This window comes from Podarcis tiliguerta (genome assembly GCF_965153285.1).
Source record: "Podarcis tiliguerta genome assembly, chromosome: 10".
NCBI classification, from domain to species: Eukaryota; Metazoa; Chordata; class Lepidosauria; order Squamata; family Lacertidae; genus Podarcis; species Podarcis tiliguerta.
In genome coordinates, this window is record NC_139543.1 from 19,698,052 (window position 1) to 19,719,145 (window position 21,094).

Consider the following 21,094-nt stretch of genomic DNA (forward strand, 5'->3'; position numbering starts at 1 on the left):
TGCTCATTTAGGTAAAAGTATACAAGTTCCTGTTTAAACAGGTGTATTATAAGACCGTTAGTAAATATTGTCTTTTTAAAATTTCGTGTTCTTAATAATACATTGCTGAGGGCGTTTTATTACAGCAGTAAAATGTGAATTGCTTTCTTACCATAATAAATAATATGTATGCTTCATCACCTTTCACTTAGAATGTAATTGTGCAATTAGGTATACCTAGTTATCTGAACAACTACTTATTATTCATGACCTGTTCCTCACTTCAACTTTTTCTGAAAAGTTGACGTGTACAATAATTAAAGTTTTATGCTTCAGCACATCACTGAACTATTACGGTAAAAGTTAATTAACCATAAACTTATATGAGGTTTTGTGACACAGATGTAAAACTAATTAAACCATTTTTATTTGGTTTTCACATTCCCCCCCCCCCCAACACTGTTAAGCTCATGTCATTTCCCAAATGGATACAATTTAACAAATGTAATATAGCCTTCACATAGTTTGCGTTAATAAGGGCTTCAAAGACAAATTGCTGCATATAATATGAAAGGAAGTGAGTAAAGAACTTCTCAACCCGGAATTCCTTTCAGTCTCCACATATGACTGATTAACTTTGCTAACACACCATTAATCTATATAGACCCTCTTTAAAAAAAAATGCTTTGGGGAATTTATACACTCCCCCTTTTCATGTCTCAGCCAATCCGTGGCTTTCATTTCACCACAGGTGATCTTGAGTTAGTACTGACAGAAATAATTCAAGCACAAGGTCACATGCACGGAAATGGGGGGGGGGGCGGTCAGATGAAGGCAATAGCACCTATTAGAGATACAGTAGACTGAAACTCCACTCCTGGGTGGAATCTACACACATATTAAAAAGCCGCTGTGAAAATGCTTTAAAAAAAAGTTTTGAAAATTATGTTGAATTTGGCATAGCTCACTCTCACCATCTAGTTTCACATTTGTATATCGCGCTTTACAACGCATTTAAAATGTTTTATTTGCAGCTGATGGCTGAGTCCCTGGACACATTTAATGGCTCCCATTGGACCAAGCATTCATTGGACAGCATAAATTTGTGTGTTAATTTGTGTGTTATGTTCCAGCTTTTCTAGAAATCTAGAGGAATAACATGCAAGTTTAGTGCTAATTTCCGTGTTATATTTGCCTCCAGAAAAAAAAATATGTTTGCGATCCTGGAATCCACTTGCAAGCCTGGAAGTTTGTGTAGGGCTGTGCACTAATAGGGTGCTTTGTAAGTGGGATTCCTTTAGGAATATTTTTTTCTCTCCTCAGCAAGTGATCCTGCAGGGTCCCGGGAGAGGCTCCACAACCAGCTTTCCTTAAGAAAAGCTCCTTTTCCTACAGCTGGGTTTAAGTGTGCTTAATTGTAATAAGTGTTCCTTAATTTGGATAACATATAGCAAAATCTGTACTTTATTATTATTATTTTTTACTTACTTGTAAAACTTGTGCCACCGGCTATTGTACCTGAGCCACAGATCTCTGTCAAATGTTAGACAGTCAAGCCATGCCTATTAAGAATTGCATTTCCAAGCAACCATCTTAGAATGTTCACTACAAGAAAAGTCAGTCTAGTGAGGTCCGCCTGAGACCTGCACAAGAATGTGAAAGAAGATTTGTTAAGATTATTAGGCAGAAGCAATGCCATGCATTAGATACTCAGCAAAGAAACAGAGTGCATGCAAAGTGTGTCTATTCTCCAACCATAATACAGTGGTACCTTGGTTCTCAAACAACCTGGAACCCAAACACTGCAAACCCGGAAGTAAGTGTTTATGAACTTTTTTCAGAAGCTGAACATGCTCCATTTTGAGTGTTACGCTTCCGATTTGAGTGCCTCACTTCCGTTTTGAGTGTTACACTGTCTGTTTTTGCTATTTATTTTGTGTTTTTGTTTTTTGCGGCTCTTTTTGTGTGTGACTATGTGGAACCCAGTTCAGCTATTGATTGCTTGATTGTGTGACTGCAGCACATTGTTTACTGCTTCCATTTTATGGATCAATGTTTTTGTTAGATAGTAAAAGTCTGGAATAGATTAATCCATTTTGCCTTACTTTCTATGGGAAAGCATGCCTTGGTTTTGGAATGCTTTGGTTTTGGAACGGACTTCCAGAACGGATTAAGTTTGAGAACCAAGGTATCACTGTACGTTGTGTTTTAGTCTTTGTCTGAAACATGTCACATCTTAATGTGTGACTGGGACCTACAGTGGTACCTTGGGTTAAGAACTTAATTCGTTCTGGAGGTCCGTTCTCAACCTGAAACTGTTCTTAACCGGAGGTACCACTTTAGCTAATGGGGACCTCCCGCTGCTGCCGCGCGATTTCTGTTCTCATCCTGAAGCAAATTTCTTAACCCGAGGTACTATTTCTTGGTTAGCAGAGTCTGTAACCTGAAGCGTCTGTAACCCGAAGCGTCTGTAACCCGAAGCGTCTGTAACCCGAGGTACCACTGTATTTCTTTCAATGCTTGAATACTGTCAAGTCAAGGCCAATTAGAAATCGAAGCACAACAGTCACAGGGAGATAATTCTGAAGTAAATCAAGGCTACTTTAATATATTAATAATAGCGTATACTCATATGCAAACATATGCCGAAGAATGTCAGGACAATGTATTCGGTGCTGAGATAAACTGAATCCCTTTTCAGCTTTCCTGTTCCAAATTTACAACCTACCTTTTTATTTTTTACACATTGTTGGAGCTCTGGTTTGTTCACAATGGGATATTGACAATCGTGCGGCTGCCATGTTATCTGCCTCCAGTCACAGGTTCTGTTGTCGGAACAACTCAGACAGGGCACAATCCATTGTCCTAAGAACAGAACATAACCACACTTTGGTTTTCATCTGGGCTTTTGTTAAACACACTTGTATTTGCTGTTACTAAGAGGAGGCATCTGTGACTAGGACCAGATTTCTTCCCACTTCCTGGTCACTGACTGCCAGACAAGACCTCAATGTGACAACCTTTAAGCTTGGCACAATAATACAAGAATCTTATTTCTGTATCTGCCTTTCCTCCCCGGAGCTCAAGGCTGTATAGATTACACCCCCCCATCCCATTTTCTCCTCACAACAGCCCTGTGGGTTAGGTTAGGTTCAAAGATGGTGACTGGCCCAGGGGTCACCCAGTGGGAATTTGAACCTACTTTATACCAGGTCAGATGTTTGTCCATCTAGACCAAGGTTTCCCATCATCCCTGACCACTGGTCCTGCTAGCTAGGGATGATGGGAGTTGTAGTCCAAAAACAGCTGGAGACCCAAGTTTGGGAAACAGGCCTAGGTTTATCATATCACCTGCTACCTGATCCTTTCAACTAGAGATACTGAAGAATGAACCTGAGAACTTGCCCATGATAGGCTTGAGCTCCATCACAGATTTTTGATCCCTTCTCTAAACATTGCAAAGTTATAATTTTTATAATTAATTTATACAACACTAGACAAGTGTTGAACAAAGTTCCTGCTGTCAACATTTGCCTCTGCTGGTTCCTTAGGAGATTAGGGTTTTGCCACTGTAGTAGCTAAAGAAAAGCCTTCCTCCTTCTGTGTAAAGCTTTGCCCATCTTAAACTGCCACCATGAAAGGAGAGAGTCATCTCTCCTTTAATACTATTTTAAAAGTCTTTTTCACCAGCTCATTTCCTTCAGCATCCTATGGATGTTGACTCAGGAGCTAAAACCCATTGTGGTCAAGGGAGCTTATTTCTTGATAATAATGGGTATAGGAATATCTAGTAGTAGTAAGGAATCATGCACTTTTTAGCAATATTAAAATATTGTTATATATCCAGCAGACATTTGTTTCTCAAGAAGCACACAGAGTTCTGACCTAACCTAGCTGTGTCATCAGCATTCAAAGTTCATGGTTCATTCTTGATCTTTTTCACTTAATGTGGCTCCCTGTAGCAAAATAACCTGCATTCTAGTGGGAACAGGATGCCTTTCTGAACCTGTATGAAATATATCAGGAACAAACCTTTTGTGTCTCCCGTTTCACATGTTTTCAACTGCGGCTCTGAAATGGCTGACAGGTAGTCAGCAGAGAGAGGCTGCAAGCCACAGGGTTCTTCAGGATGAATGAGTGTGCCACAATCCTGTATTAAAATGTGCAGATACGATTTGTTAACACACAGCCATTATTTTGTAATATCACATATAAAATACATTGGACAATACAGTATTAAGAACTCCCCAGTTATGAGGAATGTTGCAAGGGAAGCTGTTCTTTCCTGGTTCCTGCTGTCAGACTTAGCTGGCTCTGAAACATAACCAAAAATCAAACATACATAATCCCAACTCTGCAACTATGGACTTTTTCTTCTTCTGGGGATGCACAAGTCTCTCAGTCGTAGTTTCATTCAGCTTCTTGCTTTCGGAAACTTAAGATCAGTTCTCAACATTTCCACATCAGTTTGCACTTAAAAAAAGTTATCGTGAAAATTCGTCAGGTTACCTGCGTCAATTTGTACTACAATACACATGGTGGTTTGCAATTTTGCCTAATATACCAATTTTGCAAAGCAATACCACCCTAAAATAATACATTTTTTTGTATGTCATTTTCATGAATATATGCATTTCTAAGGATTCTTTAGGGGACACGGGTGGCGCTGTGGGTAAAACCTCAGCGCCTAGGACTTGCCGATCGCATGGTTGGTGGTTCGAATCCCCGCAGCGGGATGAGCTCCCGTCTTTCGGTCCCAGCTCCTGCCCACCTAGCAGTTCGAAAGCACCCTTAAGTGCAAGTAGATAAATAGGTACCGCTTTATAGCGGGAAGGTAAACGACGTTTCCTTGTGCTGCTCTGGTGCCGGTTCGCCAGAGCAGCTTCGTCACGCTGGCCATGTGACCTGGAAGTGTCTGCGGACAGCGCTGGCTCCCAGCCTCTAGAGTGAGATGAGCGCATAACCCTAGAGTCTGTCAAGACTGGCCCGTACGGGCAGGGGTACCTTTAAGGATTCTTTACCACAGTTTGTGCACTTTTGTACATGTTACTTGGCTAGCTAGCTGTATTGCAAAATTCAGAGTAGTGTGCATTTCCAAGGATGATAGTGTTTTGTTTTGTTTTAAATTTCTATGCAGCTCTGCATCTGAGGATCATAGGGCAGTTTACAATATCAAGACACAAGAATACACGAGAAAACAAAAACAGTACCTCGCCCCCTAGTTGAAAAGGCAAAGGCGTGAGAGAGGATTTTGCTTGATGCCTAAAGACACGCAACGAAAATGTGAGTAAGATAGTTGCCTTTAAATATGGACCGAATTGAATTTCTCCCCCATCCCTAAATGATAGCACAACGGATGCGTTTTGCATGTAGAAGGTCGCAGGTTCGATCCCATGCAGTTCCAAATAGGGCTAGGGGAAATTCTGACTGAAATCCTGGAGAGCTACTACAGCTGCAGCACAGACAATAGCGAGAAAGGTGAACCGATCACCTGCCTTGGAACAAGACAGCTTCACATGCACAATCATCACAACCATGCACTTTCCACTGGTGAATCTGTCAGGTCCGTATGGAACCTCTGAGTCCAGGATTTACACAACATTGGAACAGTAACCACCAACAGTACTATCAAAGGCTTCTACCATGTGGCATGACAATTTGCACAAGCCTTCGCAGGCAAATTCCAGATTCCTGAACCAACCGCTATTGCCGTCGCCCGAGTGTCATAAGAAAATTGAACAGGGATTTTCTTGTTCATTTCTTGCGGATGTTGCAGCTATTTAAGCAATATTCCATCATCTTTGCTTTCATTGCGGGCTGATTAAATGCATCTTTGTCAAAATGCATTCAATTCAGCTACTGTAAATATGTTTGAAATACTCAAAATAATGTTTAAAACGCCTCCTGATCTCTTGCAGGGGATGAATGCAGGACATATGCAGTACAAGAGGGCGGGCTAATGTCTTGTGATCAAAGGCGGCATTAATATTGCCTTGTAAAATGGAGTGGCCAAAGGTCAGCCACTCTCATTTACTTTAGCTCCGCATAAGATACTCCGAGGATTTTATTCAGAGTGTGTGGCTTTGGAAGGTGCCTTACAGGCACTTGCAGAACTGCAGAATTTCCAATGCTTTGTTCAAAGATGAAAGTTGACAAAACTTTGGAAGTTGTCAAAAATATCGGACACTTCAAGAACGAGAGGCAGGCAAACAAATTATATTTCTTTTTGGGGAGGGGCACCCTCATTTATACAAGGCAATCAAGAAGGAACCGTTGAAATGTCTGGACTGATTTCAAAAGAAAGCAAGGTTGGCAGGTGCCCTTTAAATCATAGCATGGTAATGTTATTTATACCATTGCAAGTCACAACAGAGAAGATTCAATAGGGAACAACAAATGAGCACCTAGTTTAGTTGGAGTAGTACAGTTTATGTTGAGTTAATCATGCTGGCATTGATTCCAACACCTGAACTCTCTGGAGGTCTCCCGAAGGGGTTCTACTGAACCCACAACTTATGTTATTAATTTATGTTCAAGAAAGAGACATCCTGAAAGGGAAATAAATTACACAACCTCTAGTGAATATGCCAATGTGGTCTTAGATGGATTATGGCAATTGATTTCAGCAGGTTATTTGGTAACTTGGCTTAATGTCAGCTGAAAAAGCGACACGCTTGTATGTAAATCCAAGCAAGCCATAAATATATCAAGAATATGTATTTTAAAATATTAGCAACAAGGTTGAGTCAAGCTTGGGTCCATGTTCCTGAGATCACATGATTACAGCTATACTTCTCACATAGTCAAAGAGGGAGATATTAAAAAGTTCTAATTTCTTTAAAACACTTGAATAATTACATCCTTAGAGCATCAGCACCCTATGATCTCATCCAAGGCATTTTCTAGATTCATCAAGCTTGAGTCCAGCAATAAATCACTGAAATTGTAAAATAGGAGTAATAGAAAAATGAACTGAACTAGTTTGGGGATAGATTTGCACAGTTCTGCTGCCCTCATAAATAAATGTCTGTATGCTGCCTTTGACTTGCTATTCATTCATTTAACTTGGGTAGCATTTATATTTCAAGAAATCTCAAATCTAAAAAAATCATATGAACATTGCAAAAAAGCATCCTCACATGTCATGATGAAAATCAGGAATTCAAGAACCATGCATTCCTAGTGGTAAGGGGCACCATTCTTTTAATGAGGTACTGATTGATCACTAAAAACCCTGAAAAAGGAGTGAAAACTGAGAAAGGAGACTGCATTTGGTGAGGACTGCCCATTCACACTCACTTGATCACACCAAATTGTCTGGTATGGGCATGCCATTAGGCATCTAGTTTTGGCGAATTAGGTTCTGAGTAAAGGTAAAGGGACCCCTGACCATTAGGTCCAATCGTGGCTGACTCTGGGGTTTCAGCGCTCATCTCGCTTTATTGGCCAAGGGAGCCGGCGTACAGCTTCCAAGTCATGTGGCCAGCATGACTAAGCTGCTTCTGGCAAACCAGAGCAGTGAATGGAAACACCGTTTACCTTCCTGCCGGAGCGGTACCTATTTATCTACTTGCATTTTGACGTGCTTTCAATCTGCTAGGTTGGCAGAAGCAGGGACAGAGCAATGGGAGCTCACCCCGTCGCGGGAATTCGAATGTTCTGAGTACTTCCCCCTTAATTAAACAATAGGTCCTATGCTTTGCCAAAGGGAAGGCACAGTAAGTTTCCAACGGAACAACAGGAAACAGGAGGGTTGGTTATATTAAAGGAGACATATGCCCTCTAAATCAAAACAAGTACAAACAGGACTCACCCAGAAACATACGATTGTTTTGAAGAGCTTTTCTAGTGATAAAACAGAACCACAATTGCCATGATGTGCATGGCATTTGTTAGCTCTGAGCAAACAAGTTTTCCAGGTTTCTGAATTGCAAGGAAACCTGCAGCTTCTCTTTGTCCAATCGTCCAACAGAAAGATGGGCTTCCATATCACAGGTAGTATAATATATCATATCATATCATCATATCATCATATCCTATCCTATCCTATCCTATCCTATCCTATCCTATATCTATCACATAATATTCAGCTACATGAAAAAATATTTCAAATATATGTCTCAAATGGGCCACAGAGAACATCACTCCATGCCATAACAGAATGAAGTATGCAGTCAGCTTGGTATGACAGCTATATCTAAAGAAGAGGAACGGTATTCTTGCTTGTACTGTTCAGTTGTGACTACACAGCTCTATCTCACTTAATCAGGACAAAATGAAATTACCAATTCCTTCTCCGAAACATCTGCAATTCATTGCATTTTTTTTTAAAGGGAAAAGCTCCTCATGAATTCTCTTTAGTCAGCTGATGTCCGTTTTCATACACAACCAAAGTGTACGATGAAAAGTGATTAACAAATGCTGTAGGAAAAGTAGGCTAATAACATTAGTCGGAATGAGCTCATAAAAAGTCAAATAGGATTCTCACTGCAGAGAAATAAATTATGAGCAGATGGGTTAACCCCACTCTATCAAAAACGATTCATGCAGCAGAGCAAATGAGAAGCAAATGCCGCCATAATTGCCACAGTGATTTCTACTGCAACCCACCTGTCTCGGGGTTTTATCCAAATGATCAATGTATGTGTGCTCCACCCCCAGCCACATTCTGGGCTCTCTATAACATCCTCAAAAAGTCCCATCTAAAAGCAACAGCACAATATCCAGCTCAACACACTGAACTCTTCTCTTTGCCCTTTGGGGGAATGGGGTGCTCAGAATAGATATGTGCTTCCATGCTGGAAAAGACGAGAAAACAGCTGAAGATTTGGTAAAAAGTTCATGAATTAAAAGACATTCCACCCTGAGTGAATGAGGTAGTGGATAGCCTTGCTCAGTGCCATTTTTCTAGAAAAAACAGGTACTGCAACTCCCCATAAACACCTCCCTTGTTCTCTTATAATGGCAATGGTGCCCACTTGAGAAATGCCAGGACTGAGTTATGGTGAGTTCTGGCTGAAAAAAACAAACAAAACCCTGACCTTACTGATGCTATATTCTGGATAGAATTAAAGCGCAACAAATAATCATCCATGATGATTTGCCAGAAATGGGAAGCGGCGCTTGTGAGGTTTTCTGTGTCAAGTGTCGTTTTAGGTACAGTTGTACCTTGGAAGTTGAACAGAATCCATTCTGGAAGTTGGTTCGACTTCCAAAACGTTCAGAAACCAAAGCGTGGCTTCTGATTAGCTGCAGGAAGCTCCTGCAGCCAATCAGAAGCCACGGAAGCCCTGTCGGATGTTCAGCTTCCAAAAATAATTCACAAACCGGAACTGTCACGTCTGGGTTTGTGGTGTTCAGGAGCCAAAAGGTTTGAGAACAAGGTACAACTGTACTACATACCTTGACTAGGCTAGCTGCAAACCAAACTAATTCATATCAGGGTTTTCTTTCAATAAAAAAAAGCGTAAGGTTTACTACAGCACAATGGCAAAGGATGAAATTTGCTGCCATTCGTTCCTGCACAGCTAGTTCCCTGAAGATCTGGGCTACTCCTCTGGGTGTGTAAGCATCTGGAAGATTCCCTTTGAAGTAAATATGTTCTGATAAAAGTCGGAGAGGAAGTTAATGCGGCATCAGGCACACGAACAGGATTAGGCTGCTCTCCCCCACAACGCCACAGACCCAATTAGTTCCTGCCCTTCATGCAAAAGGGGGGAGGGGGTTACATGTGTGTTGAGGGATAACGCTAATGCAAAGCATACTCTGTTCTCAGGCATATCTCTTTGTTCGTGTTTACCGTCTACTCTCTAATATGCTTCCAACAGATCCGAGCCGCAGGGCTTTGATGTTTTTAATTTTGTTAATATCACAAAGGCCTCATATGAAAGCAGCGTCTCGTATCGGGTGCGATGGCTGTATATCTATTAAAAAAACCCGTGAAGCCATATGCTTCATCTCCCCATTTGGGGAATTAAGGAATCACATGGGTGATTGGTGAGAAGAAAACGCGCCGGCTGGGCTGCAGAAAAAGCAGCCTTCTTCCCGCCAATAGATTTCCAGAAGAAATTAACCAGGACATTTCTCTGTCTACCTCTTTCTTGAGCAAGGGAATGTATAAAGGGGTCCGCCCTAGACCTTGGCACAGCACAGCCCCTTCGTTAGGACAGTTCAAATCCTCTGCACTCCCTTCTATGATTTTTAATGGGTTGGGTAAGAACCAATTGGAAAGACATTTGCAGCTTTCTATCCATAACAATTTGAAAGACCGCTGTTTACGCTGCATCCAGTGTGCTGCTTTGGGGAAGTGGCATGCACATGGCGATAACCACAGTCCACATCTATCCTGATCTATCTCGTCTTTTAAAATGAAATCTTATGTTTGCTTGCCCAAACCGGCTTCAATCCAAATTGGAAATCTGGGCCTGATTGCCTTGATAGAGCAACCTCCGTTCCTGACCAGCCGTTAGGCACGCAGGCATTTGTCTCAAGCCGTTGTTTCGGGTGTGGTGAAAGGGCATCAAATTGTTAGCTATGATTGTGTTTTTGCTGCCAGGAAAGCTGGAGTTCCCGTGGGAGCTAGACGGCAACTCGCAGCCTTTTGATCCAAAGGGAAGCCACAGAGCTCGGCGGATGCAAGAACCAGATGCTCGTGAGAACCCAAGAAGCACAACCTGAGGATTCTCCTAACATCCTTCCTCTGGCAGTGGAGCTAGAACAGAGCCATGGTGTCTGCTTGCCATCAATGAGTGGGTAAAGGCCTGAGAGCTGGGGATGGGGAAGGAGAGGTTGGTGTAGGAAGTACTCATGGGGTGATGGAGGAGAATGAGGAGAAGGAACCAGAACAGGAACCAGAACAGCAGGACACATCACCAGAGGGACCTCTGTCTTCATGAGCATGGCGGGTGCTGAGGCATAGGGAGCAGTGAGAGAGGTGCTCTTGGAGGCTGAGACAGACAAAGGCCTACAGCCCAGCTCCCTAGCTGGCCAGATGGGGCTTGCTAGCTCTGGGAGGACATGTGTGATTCCTCAGATGGAGGAAGCTTGGAACAGGTGAGGGTCACTTGCTGTCAGGGACTGGACTGAAGAGGAATGGTGGAGACCTCCCCCCTCCTCCTGCACTTCCCAGAGATGAGGGAGACGGTATAGATTTAGAACAGTGGTTTGCAGAAGGTCACAGTTCAGAGGCTGCAGAGGGGAGAAGATGGGAAATATTGGGAGAGGAGCAGGAGGAAGAAGAAGAAGCACCAGAGGAGAAACAGCTGACAGACTCAGTGTCTTTGGAAAGCAGGCCAGACCCACCCCCTCCCAGGTCCAGGCAGGCATTGAGAATAGGAGAACAGAAAGCTCAGAGGCAGAAATCAGCCAACTTAGGGATGACATACAATAGGAGAGACAATAGGAGAGGCGGAGGGGGTGGGACTTTACTCGCAGCAACGCCATTATTCAAGAGGCAGCATCATGCGTCTCTTTCTCTGAATATTGAATAAATTATCTCAGTAAGAACTTCTTGTTTTCCCATTTCTGGCTGCCAGCCGCGAGGGAGGTGGATCAGATTCCCTGAAGACTGACACCTGCTTCATCAAACCCAGATGCTGCAACCAGCAGGCAAAATATCAGGGGCGCTGACTTGGGCCCCAGGGTATGGGTGCCCAGCATGTGTGCTGTGATGTCACATCATGATGTCACATGCCCTGCAGCCTCGGAACCTGACTTCCACCTCCGAGGTCTTGCGAGACCTCGGACTTGACTTCCGGTGCTTTGCAAGGCACTGAAAGTTGCATCGGGAGCCCTGTGGGTGTTGAGCACGCACAACAAAACTCAGGGCCCCAGAGTCCCCTATAGTTGGCTCCCCTGCAAAGTATAAAAGGGAAGCAGAGCTGAGGTGCTGTCTCTGCTCCACTGCCCATGTTGAAGGACCTCGGCTTAGAAGAAGAATAGAAGAAGAGTTTGGACTTGATGTCCCACCTTTCACTCCCCTTAAGGTAAAGGTAAAGGTACCCCTGCCCGTACGGGCCAGTCTTGACAGACTCTAGGGTTGTGCGCCCATCTCACTCAAAGAGGCCGGGGGCCAGCGCTGTCCGGAGACACTTCCGGGTCACGTGGCCAGTGTGACATCGCTGCTCTGGTGAGCCAGAGCCGCACACGGAAACTCCGTTTACCTTCCCGCTAGTAAGCGGTCCCTATTTATCTACTTGCACCCGGGAGTGCTTTCGAACTGCTAGGTTGGCAGGCCCTGGGACCGAACAACGGGAGCGCACCCCGCCGCGGGGATTCGAACCGCCAACCTTTCGATTGGCAAGCCCTAGGCGCTGAGGCTTTTACCCACAGCGCCACCCACGTCCCTCACTTCCCTTAAGGAGCCTCAAAGTGGCTAACATTCTCCTTTCCCTTCCTCCCCCACAACAAACACTCTGTGAGGTGAGTGAGGCTGAGAGACTTCAGAGAAGTATGACTGGCCCAAGGTCACCCAGCAGCTGCATGTGGAGGAGCGGGGAAGTGAACCCGGTTCACCAAGTTACGCGCCCACTGCTCTTAACCACTATACCACACTGGTGTAGAGATGCTCCAAGATCTCTGCAGGACTTTGGACATGTGGATTGACCCTGGACTGGGGGCTTGAGATACTGGCTTGCTTCCAGGTAGGCCAGGGGTTCAGGACAAAAGAGAATGAAAACCCATGGTCAATTTCAAAATGAGGCTGCACGTTGAAGGCGATAAAACTGAAGGGCGGTTTATGTTGATATCAATACTAACATTCAATACCAATATTTTGGGATACAGAGCTGTCAAGTGAAGAAACATTTTGCTTTGAAAAATCGATAAAAGAACGGCCATCTCTAGGTTAGATTTCCCTGGCTGGCTTATACCGACGCTGCTGATAAATATACTCTCGTTTAATGCACACAGCTGGAGAACAGAAATAAGGAAGACAAATTGGCTCCCCCAAATCACCTACAAATCTGTTCTTTCTTTCTTTGAAACCCATAATGGTAACTAAATTGGCTCTAATAGATTTTCAGCGCTCTTGCTGCTTTAATCAAAGAAGAGAATTTAATGTTGGATGGGCATAAATACACACACACACACGCACACACACACATATATAGTTATATATATATCTCACAACATTTTCCAAAAGATATTAAGGGTTTGCCTTCTGGTTCACAGCAGATAGAACGCACAGTCTCCTTGCAACTTGCTAGCATGACATCATGGAGGAAGCTTTTTTACAGATTGGATGCTGAAGCTGGTGCCAAAGGACAAGGTCCTGGTTAAAAACTGACTCTGTTCTCCGCAGCAGAAAGTTCACAGCACTCCATATCCTCAGTTTCTTTCGATTTGGGAAGAGTAATCAAGGAACCAGTAGTGAAAAGCGACTCAAGCCATTGCAGTGGCAATGAATTAATCTGGGACACTGAATGAATCACTAAGTTCAAGCACTTACGTCTGCCGCATGAGACCATGATGAATGAGTTAACAGGGTAGCTTGGCAGGTGCGTAAAACACAAGGCAAGGTTGCTGCTGAATTAAAACAGTGGAGAACACAGTTACCTAAATTAGGATTTACAGCTATAAGAAAAAGAGAGAAGGAAATTTTGGGGTAAGGCAATAAGTGAACAGATGAAAGTCAAGGGGTTCTGGAATCAAGTGGAACCTTCTGTTGTCTGCTGCTTCTCTGCTACGTTTCTCTATACCTGAAGGAGTGTCTCCACCCCCATTGTTCAGCCTGGACACTGAGGTCCAGTGCTGAGGGGCTTTTGGCGGTTCCCTCACTGCGAGAAGTGAAGCTACAGGGAACCAGGCAGAAGGCCTTCTCGGTAGTGGCTTTTGTTCCGTGGAACGCCCTCCCATCAGATGTCAAGAAAATAAACAACGATGTGACTTTTAGAAGACATCTGAAGGCAACCCAGTTTGGGGAAGTTTTTAATATTTGATGTTTTAAATATTTTGTTGGGAGCCGCTAAGAGTGGCTGGGGAGGCCCAGCCAGGTGGGCGGTATTGGGAAATGTCCATTCCACCTTAAGGAGAAGACATGGAACTGTTACGTGTCACATATCTGTTTACATTCCAGCACTGTTTTGCTGCCGTTAGTGGAACTTCCCCTGTGTTATTGCTTTTGCTTTTGACTCTCTCGCTGAGAAGACAAAGAGAGAAACAACATGTTTCTTTGTCCTGATTTATGATTAATAAATCCGTAGTTGCAGTATGCTTCCACAAGCCTCACGCCTATTCTGTTTGCGCAGTTTGCACTGCTGATATAGTGTGCCCTGGCTTTGAAGCCTGGGTCGCTGATTTATGTCAGAGCAGAGGCCGATGGGTCTTCACAGCAGGATGGCTGAAAGGAGACGACTCAGCTGGGGCTAGCCAGCTGGCCTTTCGACCCTCTGTATGCCGACAGGCAGGGTATAAATAAAATCATCATCATCATCTCTATATGCTGGCACAGGGGAAGGGAACCTCAGGGACCAAATGACTCTCTGCCTGGCCCTCAGAATTCTACTTAGGCAACATCCCACACTGGCCAACTCTTTTTGCCTAGGTGGAATGTGTCTTTTTAATTAAAAATATATATTTTTGTTAGCTTTCAAATGATTATGGAACCACAGAGACAAGTAAACAACAATTCAATAATATGGCCAACTAAAGGCAGGGCGTGCAGAACCTAAATATATATATTTCAAAATAACACCCAATCTAAAATCATGACCACTATATTTCTCTAGATTCTGCAGGGAGAGATACCTGTAAATCTGAAACTAAAAAGGAAAGAAAAGAAATAAAGTTCCACCATACTGAATAGAAATGATCAAGATCTCTCTGCCCTGTAGTGACCCATAACTAATGTGTTATTCCCTGCTCCCCCACCAGCCTACATCTCTCCAGTGGCGTAGCGTGGGTTGTCAGCACCCAGGGCAAGGCAAGTAATTTGCGCCCCCTAACCCGTGGAGCCAGGTAGGGGCAGAGAGCTGCAAGTGCGAGCGCGCCCCCCGATGTTGCGCCCGGTGCGGCCGGCACCCCCTGCACCCCCCACGCTACGCCACTGCATCTCTCATTAGCCCTCCAACGGGTTTTGCCTGGATGAGTTCTTCCTTGTGTGGATTGAGGAAACACAGGGGTGTAGAAACTATCTTACTGTAAAAGGATAACATTTGCATTCGTTGCTCCACCCACATTTGCATAAGGCCCCGCCCACTGCTGGCATGAGGCTCTTGGAAGCTTGTTAGAAAGGGAATGCAGCCCCTGGACTGAAATAAGTTTCCTACTCCTGTCATCTGCTGGTGCTTTGCCTGATAACAGATTTTATAAAGCACACCAGTTATTAGAAATTTCCTAGTGCTGTGGAGAAGATTATTTTTGTGCTCCAAAAACGTAGCTTTTTTTAATTACAGGGAAATAATTATCTCGAATTGGCACAGATGTTTTATGTAGAAGATGCAGCACAGGTGGAGAGGTGTCTTCTGTGTCGACTGAAAATATTAAAAAAGATAAATAGTGTTGGAGTCTCTCTGCAAATCCAGTATTTTCAGGTTGTGTCAGTTATGGAAACAGGCATTTAAAATTCCTTTAGTACAATATGTCCTGGAATGAAATGACTGAGATGCTTCCACTAAGTGGCACACACCCCTCTGAATTTGGCTGCAGCTTCAGTCCAGAGCCCATGATAATTAATATAATTTATCATGCATAATGAGAAATCAAATTATTACGTATGACATATCTTTAATCTGTGATTCAATATCTTTCTGTTGTTTAGTAAAACCAGATGGCCACAAAATACAGCTCTCCTAGAATCCAGCAAAAAATGTGTTCAGGCAGAAACATGCTCTCTTTCCGAAACTATTTTAACCACAGCTGATGACAATACATCATCCCTAAACTGGGTGCTCCTGCTCAACCACAATGCAACTGGTTTGCCTAAATCATGTGTATGTTCACACATTCCTGTATGCAACCTGCATGCTGAAAGACAATTGACTACCTACATCCTGCTGTTTACTCTGCATCCAGCACTGTATACATAACATTAGTCACAATCCATCTCTATACTGTATCTATCCTGTGGTTTCTTATGAAATACTCTGTTTCAGTGGGTTTTGCCCAAACCAGTATCATTCTGAATTTGAGGGGGATGGCATAGTTGGGTTTTAAGCAAGCAATGCATACGTAGCTTTAAGTGTGCCAATACTGCTGTACTGGGGATGGAACGAGAAACCGACTGTGTGGCGAATCACAGATTAAGTCCACCTTTCTGTTAGTAGCCAGTGTGGTGTAGTGGTTAAGAGCGGTAGTCTCGTAATCTGGGGAACCGGGTTCGAGTCTCCGCTCCTCCACATGCAGCTGCTGGGTGACCTTGGGCCAGTCACACTTCTCTGAAGTCTCTCAGCCTCACTCACCTCACAGAGTGTTTGTTGTGGGGAAGGAAGGGAAAGGAGAATGTTAGCTGCTTTGAGACTCCTTAAAGGGAGTGAAAGGCGGGATATCAAATCCAAACTCTTCTTCTTCTTCTTCTTCTTCTTCTTCTTCTTCTTCTTCTTCTTCTTCTTCTTGTACCTTTGGGTGCAGCTCATCAGGCCCTGAATTCATTTAAAATAGCTATGTGTTCCCTTATCACCTCTTTTCCTATCTTGGGCTGCAGCTCCTTCCTTGCATTGTTTATTCTGTTATCACCAGGTTGGGCACTGTTTCCTTTTGGGTGAAGATAGAGGCAAGGTAGATATTGAGCAGTTCCACCTTCTCTCTGTCACCTAATAGGATCTCTCCATCTTTTCCATGCAAGGAACCTTGCTTGTTCCTCCTCTGGCTTTGAACATAGCCAAAGAAACCTTTATTATTATTTTTAACCTCTCTTACAAGCTTGAGTTCATTATGAGCTTTGGCCTGCCTGACGTTCTCCCTGCGACTGCATACGAACCAACATTTCCGCAGTGAAAATAGGGACGCCCGATTCCATAATAATAATTTTACTATTTACATCCCACCCATTTGACTGGGTTGCCCCAGCCACTCTGGGAGGCTTCCAACATATATAAAAACCGAATAAGACAATAAACATTAAAGAAACCCTTCCCTATCCAGGGCTGCTGTCAGAGGGCTTGGGGGGGGGGGTCAGATAACTCCATATCCTCCAACATTTCTCTGATGAAAATAAGGACATCCTGAGGAAAAGAGGGATATTCCAGGATCAAATTAGAAACTGGGAAAGCTTCTCTAAATCAGGGACTGTCCCTGGAAAATAGGGACACTTGGAGGGTCTGCAGCTGTTGGCTACTCATGTATACTCTTCTTTTGTGATTTCTCCTTATTTTATAAACGAGGGGCCTAAATAATTGAAACTTGGTCTACATGCACATTACTAGTTGTAGGTACATTTCCATCACTCTGGGCGGCTTCCATAGAAACCAATTGCAAGGGATCCAAATGGTCCGCATCCTCCAGGCGTGCCTGGAGTTGTTCAGCAACCACGCGTTCAATCACCTTGCCCAAGAATGGAAGATTTGAGACTGGGCGATAGTTGGCCATACTGGCCGGGTCTAAAGGTGGTTTTTTAAGAAGCGGTTTAATGACTGCCTCTATCAGCGGATCTGGGAATGTTCCCTCACAGAGGGAAGCATTCACCACCCTGCAGAGCCCATCGCCCAGCCCTTCCCAGCTTGCTTTTATTAGCCAGGATGGGCAAGGATCAAGAATACAGGTGGTTGGTTTCACGAGTCCAAGCAGCCTGTCCACATCCGCAGGGGTAACGGATTGAAATTGATTCCATGCAACTTGACCAGACAGAGCTCTAGCACTCTCCCGCCCCGGCCCTGCTCCCACGGTGGTGTCTAGCTCCTTCCGAATATGAGTGATTTTATCTGCAAAAAACTTTGCAAAATCGTTGCAGGAGATCTTGGGGTCTTTACAAGGCCCTGGTGGTAAAGGTGGTTCCGTTAAATTGTGAACCACCTGAAAGAGTCTCCTGCTACTATTTTCTGCAGATGCAATAGAGGCGGTGAAGAAAGTCTTCGCCATCGCTATCGCCACTTGGTAGGCTCGACGTTGAGCTCTAACTTGTGTCTGGTCAGATTCGGAGTGAGTTTTCTGCCACCGACGCTCTAGCCATCTCAGCAATTGTTTCATCGCCCTCAGCTCCGAAGAAAACCACGGGGCTGTCCGGGCTCCATGCAATCGGAGAGGGCGCTTCGGAGCCAGACAGTCAATAGCCCTGGTTAACTCCCCATTTCCAGCGGGCCACCAGGGAATCAGCTGAAAGGCCATCAACATGGGATAAAGCATCCCCTACCACTCTCTGGAAACCATTTGGATCCATTAAGTGGTGGGGGCGGACCATCCGAATTGGTCCCACCTCCCTGCAGAGGGGTCGCGGAGAAGTCCAGTTGCACCAGGAAGTGATCTGACCATGGCACTTCTTTTGTTTCACTTTTACTTAGTGTGAGATCACCCACGTCACTAGAGATGAACACCAGGTCTAAGGCATGTCCATGACTATGAGTTGGGCCAAATCTATTCAGGGACAGCCCCATGGAGGCCATGCTTTCCACGAAGTCCCGAGCAGCCCCTTGTAAGGTCATGTCGGCATGGATGTTAAAATCCCCTAGGACAACCAAACTAGGTGTCTCCAGGAGAAAATTTGCCGCGACCTGAAGCAGCTCGGACAGGGAATCCTTGGTGCAGTGGGGAGGTCGGTACACCAAAAGGAATCCTGTACTGCCCCTATTGCCCAACTTCCAGAACATGCACTCAGAAAACTGGATCTTCCCAGCAGGACGCCTGGTGCAAGCTAGTGACTTCCTAAAAATCACTGCAACCCCCCTCCCCGCCCACATGACCTGGGTTGCTGTGCGTAAGAGAAACCTGGTGGGCAAGCAGCGGCAAGGACAGGCCCATCTGCTTCCTCCAACCAGGTCTCTGTCACACATGCCAGGTCAAATCCTCCATCCACAATCAGGTCGTGGATGGCAGTGGTTTTATTCATCATTGACCTGGCATTACACAGCAACACCTTCAGGTCATGTGGGTTTCCCCTGTTGATTCCAGTATCCATCCGGTCAAGGCCAGACCCGGAGGCAGGGATAGTCTTCAAACAATGACTAAACCTGCCTCCTTGGTAATGACATGGTCTGGTCTTAGCGTAACTCCGCCTCCTGCCCATGATCACCGAGATCGGATGTCCCAGTGCTTCCTCCCCTGTGGAACTTGTCCCAGCCATCGTGTTGGCTGGGGAGCCACTCCCAGGCAGCCCTGATCCCACCCCTTAAAAACAAAACACAAACTATACAGAACCAATAAAACAAAACAAAAAAAAAGGAACAGAACAATTATACTAAAATTAATCCCCAACCAAATATCCATCCCACCCACTCCCAACAAAGGAAAAAAGGAAAAAAAGAAATAAAAAATTAAATTGCCACCGACTGCTTGAGGACATTTTAAAGCACGTTAACCACCTGGAACAGGGAAGCAATGGCAGAACACTTCCCACACTTCCCCAAAAGTTTTTTCCAAATAAGGGCCTGGGCCATGCCCCCTGGGCCAGTTGGAAAAGGCCCTGGAAGGGAGCAGGCCCTGCAGTCCTCACCCAGCCGATGGTCAAGGCAAATAATGCCCCAACTTTGTAAGTTTGTAGAAAATATAGCATAAATTTTGTTCAGTAGTGATCTCTCTCTAATTTCATATGGGAGAAAATGTGTAGTTCAAATCACCACTTTGGATTATATCTGCTCTCTTGGCTTAAATGAAAGCATAGCAGTTCTTCTCTCTTTCCACCGATGAAGCATTTATTCTTGAGCTTGCACTATTTAAACCATGCCCCATAGTTGTTGAAGATTAAGAAATCTTCATACCACTGTGGCACACAACCCCTCTCCTGATTTCTGCCTGGTTTTCCCGTGTTATTACAGTAGCTCCTTGTTAACAACAGCTCCTTATTCACTGACTTGTTTGTCAGTGCAGAAGCCAAAATTTTGCACGGTGCTGCAAACCACCTTATTGTAGATTGAGTGATGGCTTTGCTGAACTTCCGCTCCCATTTGAAACCAACAAGTTCTGTTGTGTACTTAAGTGGGCGGTTAGTTAGACAAACCCAGAAACAGAAAACAGCTCCTGTGAGCAGGTAAAGTTGTGGCTAACTGTCTCTACGTGGATAACGGGGAATAAAATAAGTTGATTTCTCCCATATCTCAAAATAGCACATCTCAGCCTATCTGAAGAAGTGTGCATGCACACGAAAGCTTATACCCAGAACAAACTTAGTTGGTCTCTAAGGTGCTACTGGACATTTTAATTTTTTAAAAAAATTTAGCACATCTCAGAGAGGCTTTATCCAAAATAAAAAAAGATAATACATTACAGCAGACTGCTATTCGAAAGAACTCATGCTAGCAAATAATTAGGGTGAATATTTATGCTTGCACAGTTCAGAGAAATTCCATTGGGTGACGGCAGGTGTCAGTGGGGGCAACCCTGGAACATAGTGTTGAAGTGCAATGGGGTGGCGTTAGACAGAAATTTATAACTAGGTGGCTGGGGGAGAAAATGACTTGGGTAGGAGAGGATGCACAGATCTTTCTGGTGACAAACCATAGCTTTGTAGTTGTGGCTTAGCCTATGTGTGTGGTGTAGTGGTTAAGAGCGGTAGACTCCTAATCTGGGGAGCCGGGTTCGCGTCTCCGCTCCTCCACATGGAGCTGCTGGGTGACCTTGGGCCAGTCACACTTCTTTGAAGTCTCTCAGCCCCACTCACCTCACAGAGTGTTTGCTGTGGGGGATGAAGGGAAAGGAGATGGTTAGCCGCTTTGAGACTCCTTAAAGGAAGTGAAAGGCGGGATATCAAATCCAAACGCTTCTTCTTCTTCTTCTTCTTCTTCTTCTTCTTCTTCTTAAAAAGGAACGAGCTGAATGCTACATGATTCACTGCAGTTGAACAATAAAGGAAAACCGCAGGGAACTCTGGTTAAAATGTTGAGTTGCATTATAAATGCACATCCTGGTTGTTTTAATGAGGGTTACTGTATGTTATTATTATTGTTGTGATATTGGGATTTACTAAAGTTTATTGTGCAGGAAATGGACTTTGGCTAAGTCCAGGGTGAGGAACTTATGTCCTTCCAGTTGT

The 21,094-nt window shown here is 44.2% G+C and overlaps 1 protein-coding gene across 1 annotated transcript in view; it reads right to left on the bottom strand.

Annotated features, from left to right (window-relative positions):
- Positions 1–21,094, bottom strand: part of CPED1 (cadherin like and PC-esterase domain containing 1) — a gene marked incomplete at its 5' end in the record, with an annotated part of 114,069 nt that overhangs the window by 11,640 nt on the left and 81,335 nt on the right. Inside the window, 2 exons of the mRNA XM_083399502.1 lie at positions 2,708–2,844; positions 4,012–4,129. Coding sequence (XP_083255628.1) covers positions 2,708–2,844; positions 4,012–4,129 — 255 coding nt within the window. The remainder of the gene's footprint in view (positions 1–2,707; positions 2,845–4,011; positions 4,130–21,094) is intronic.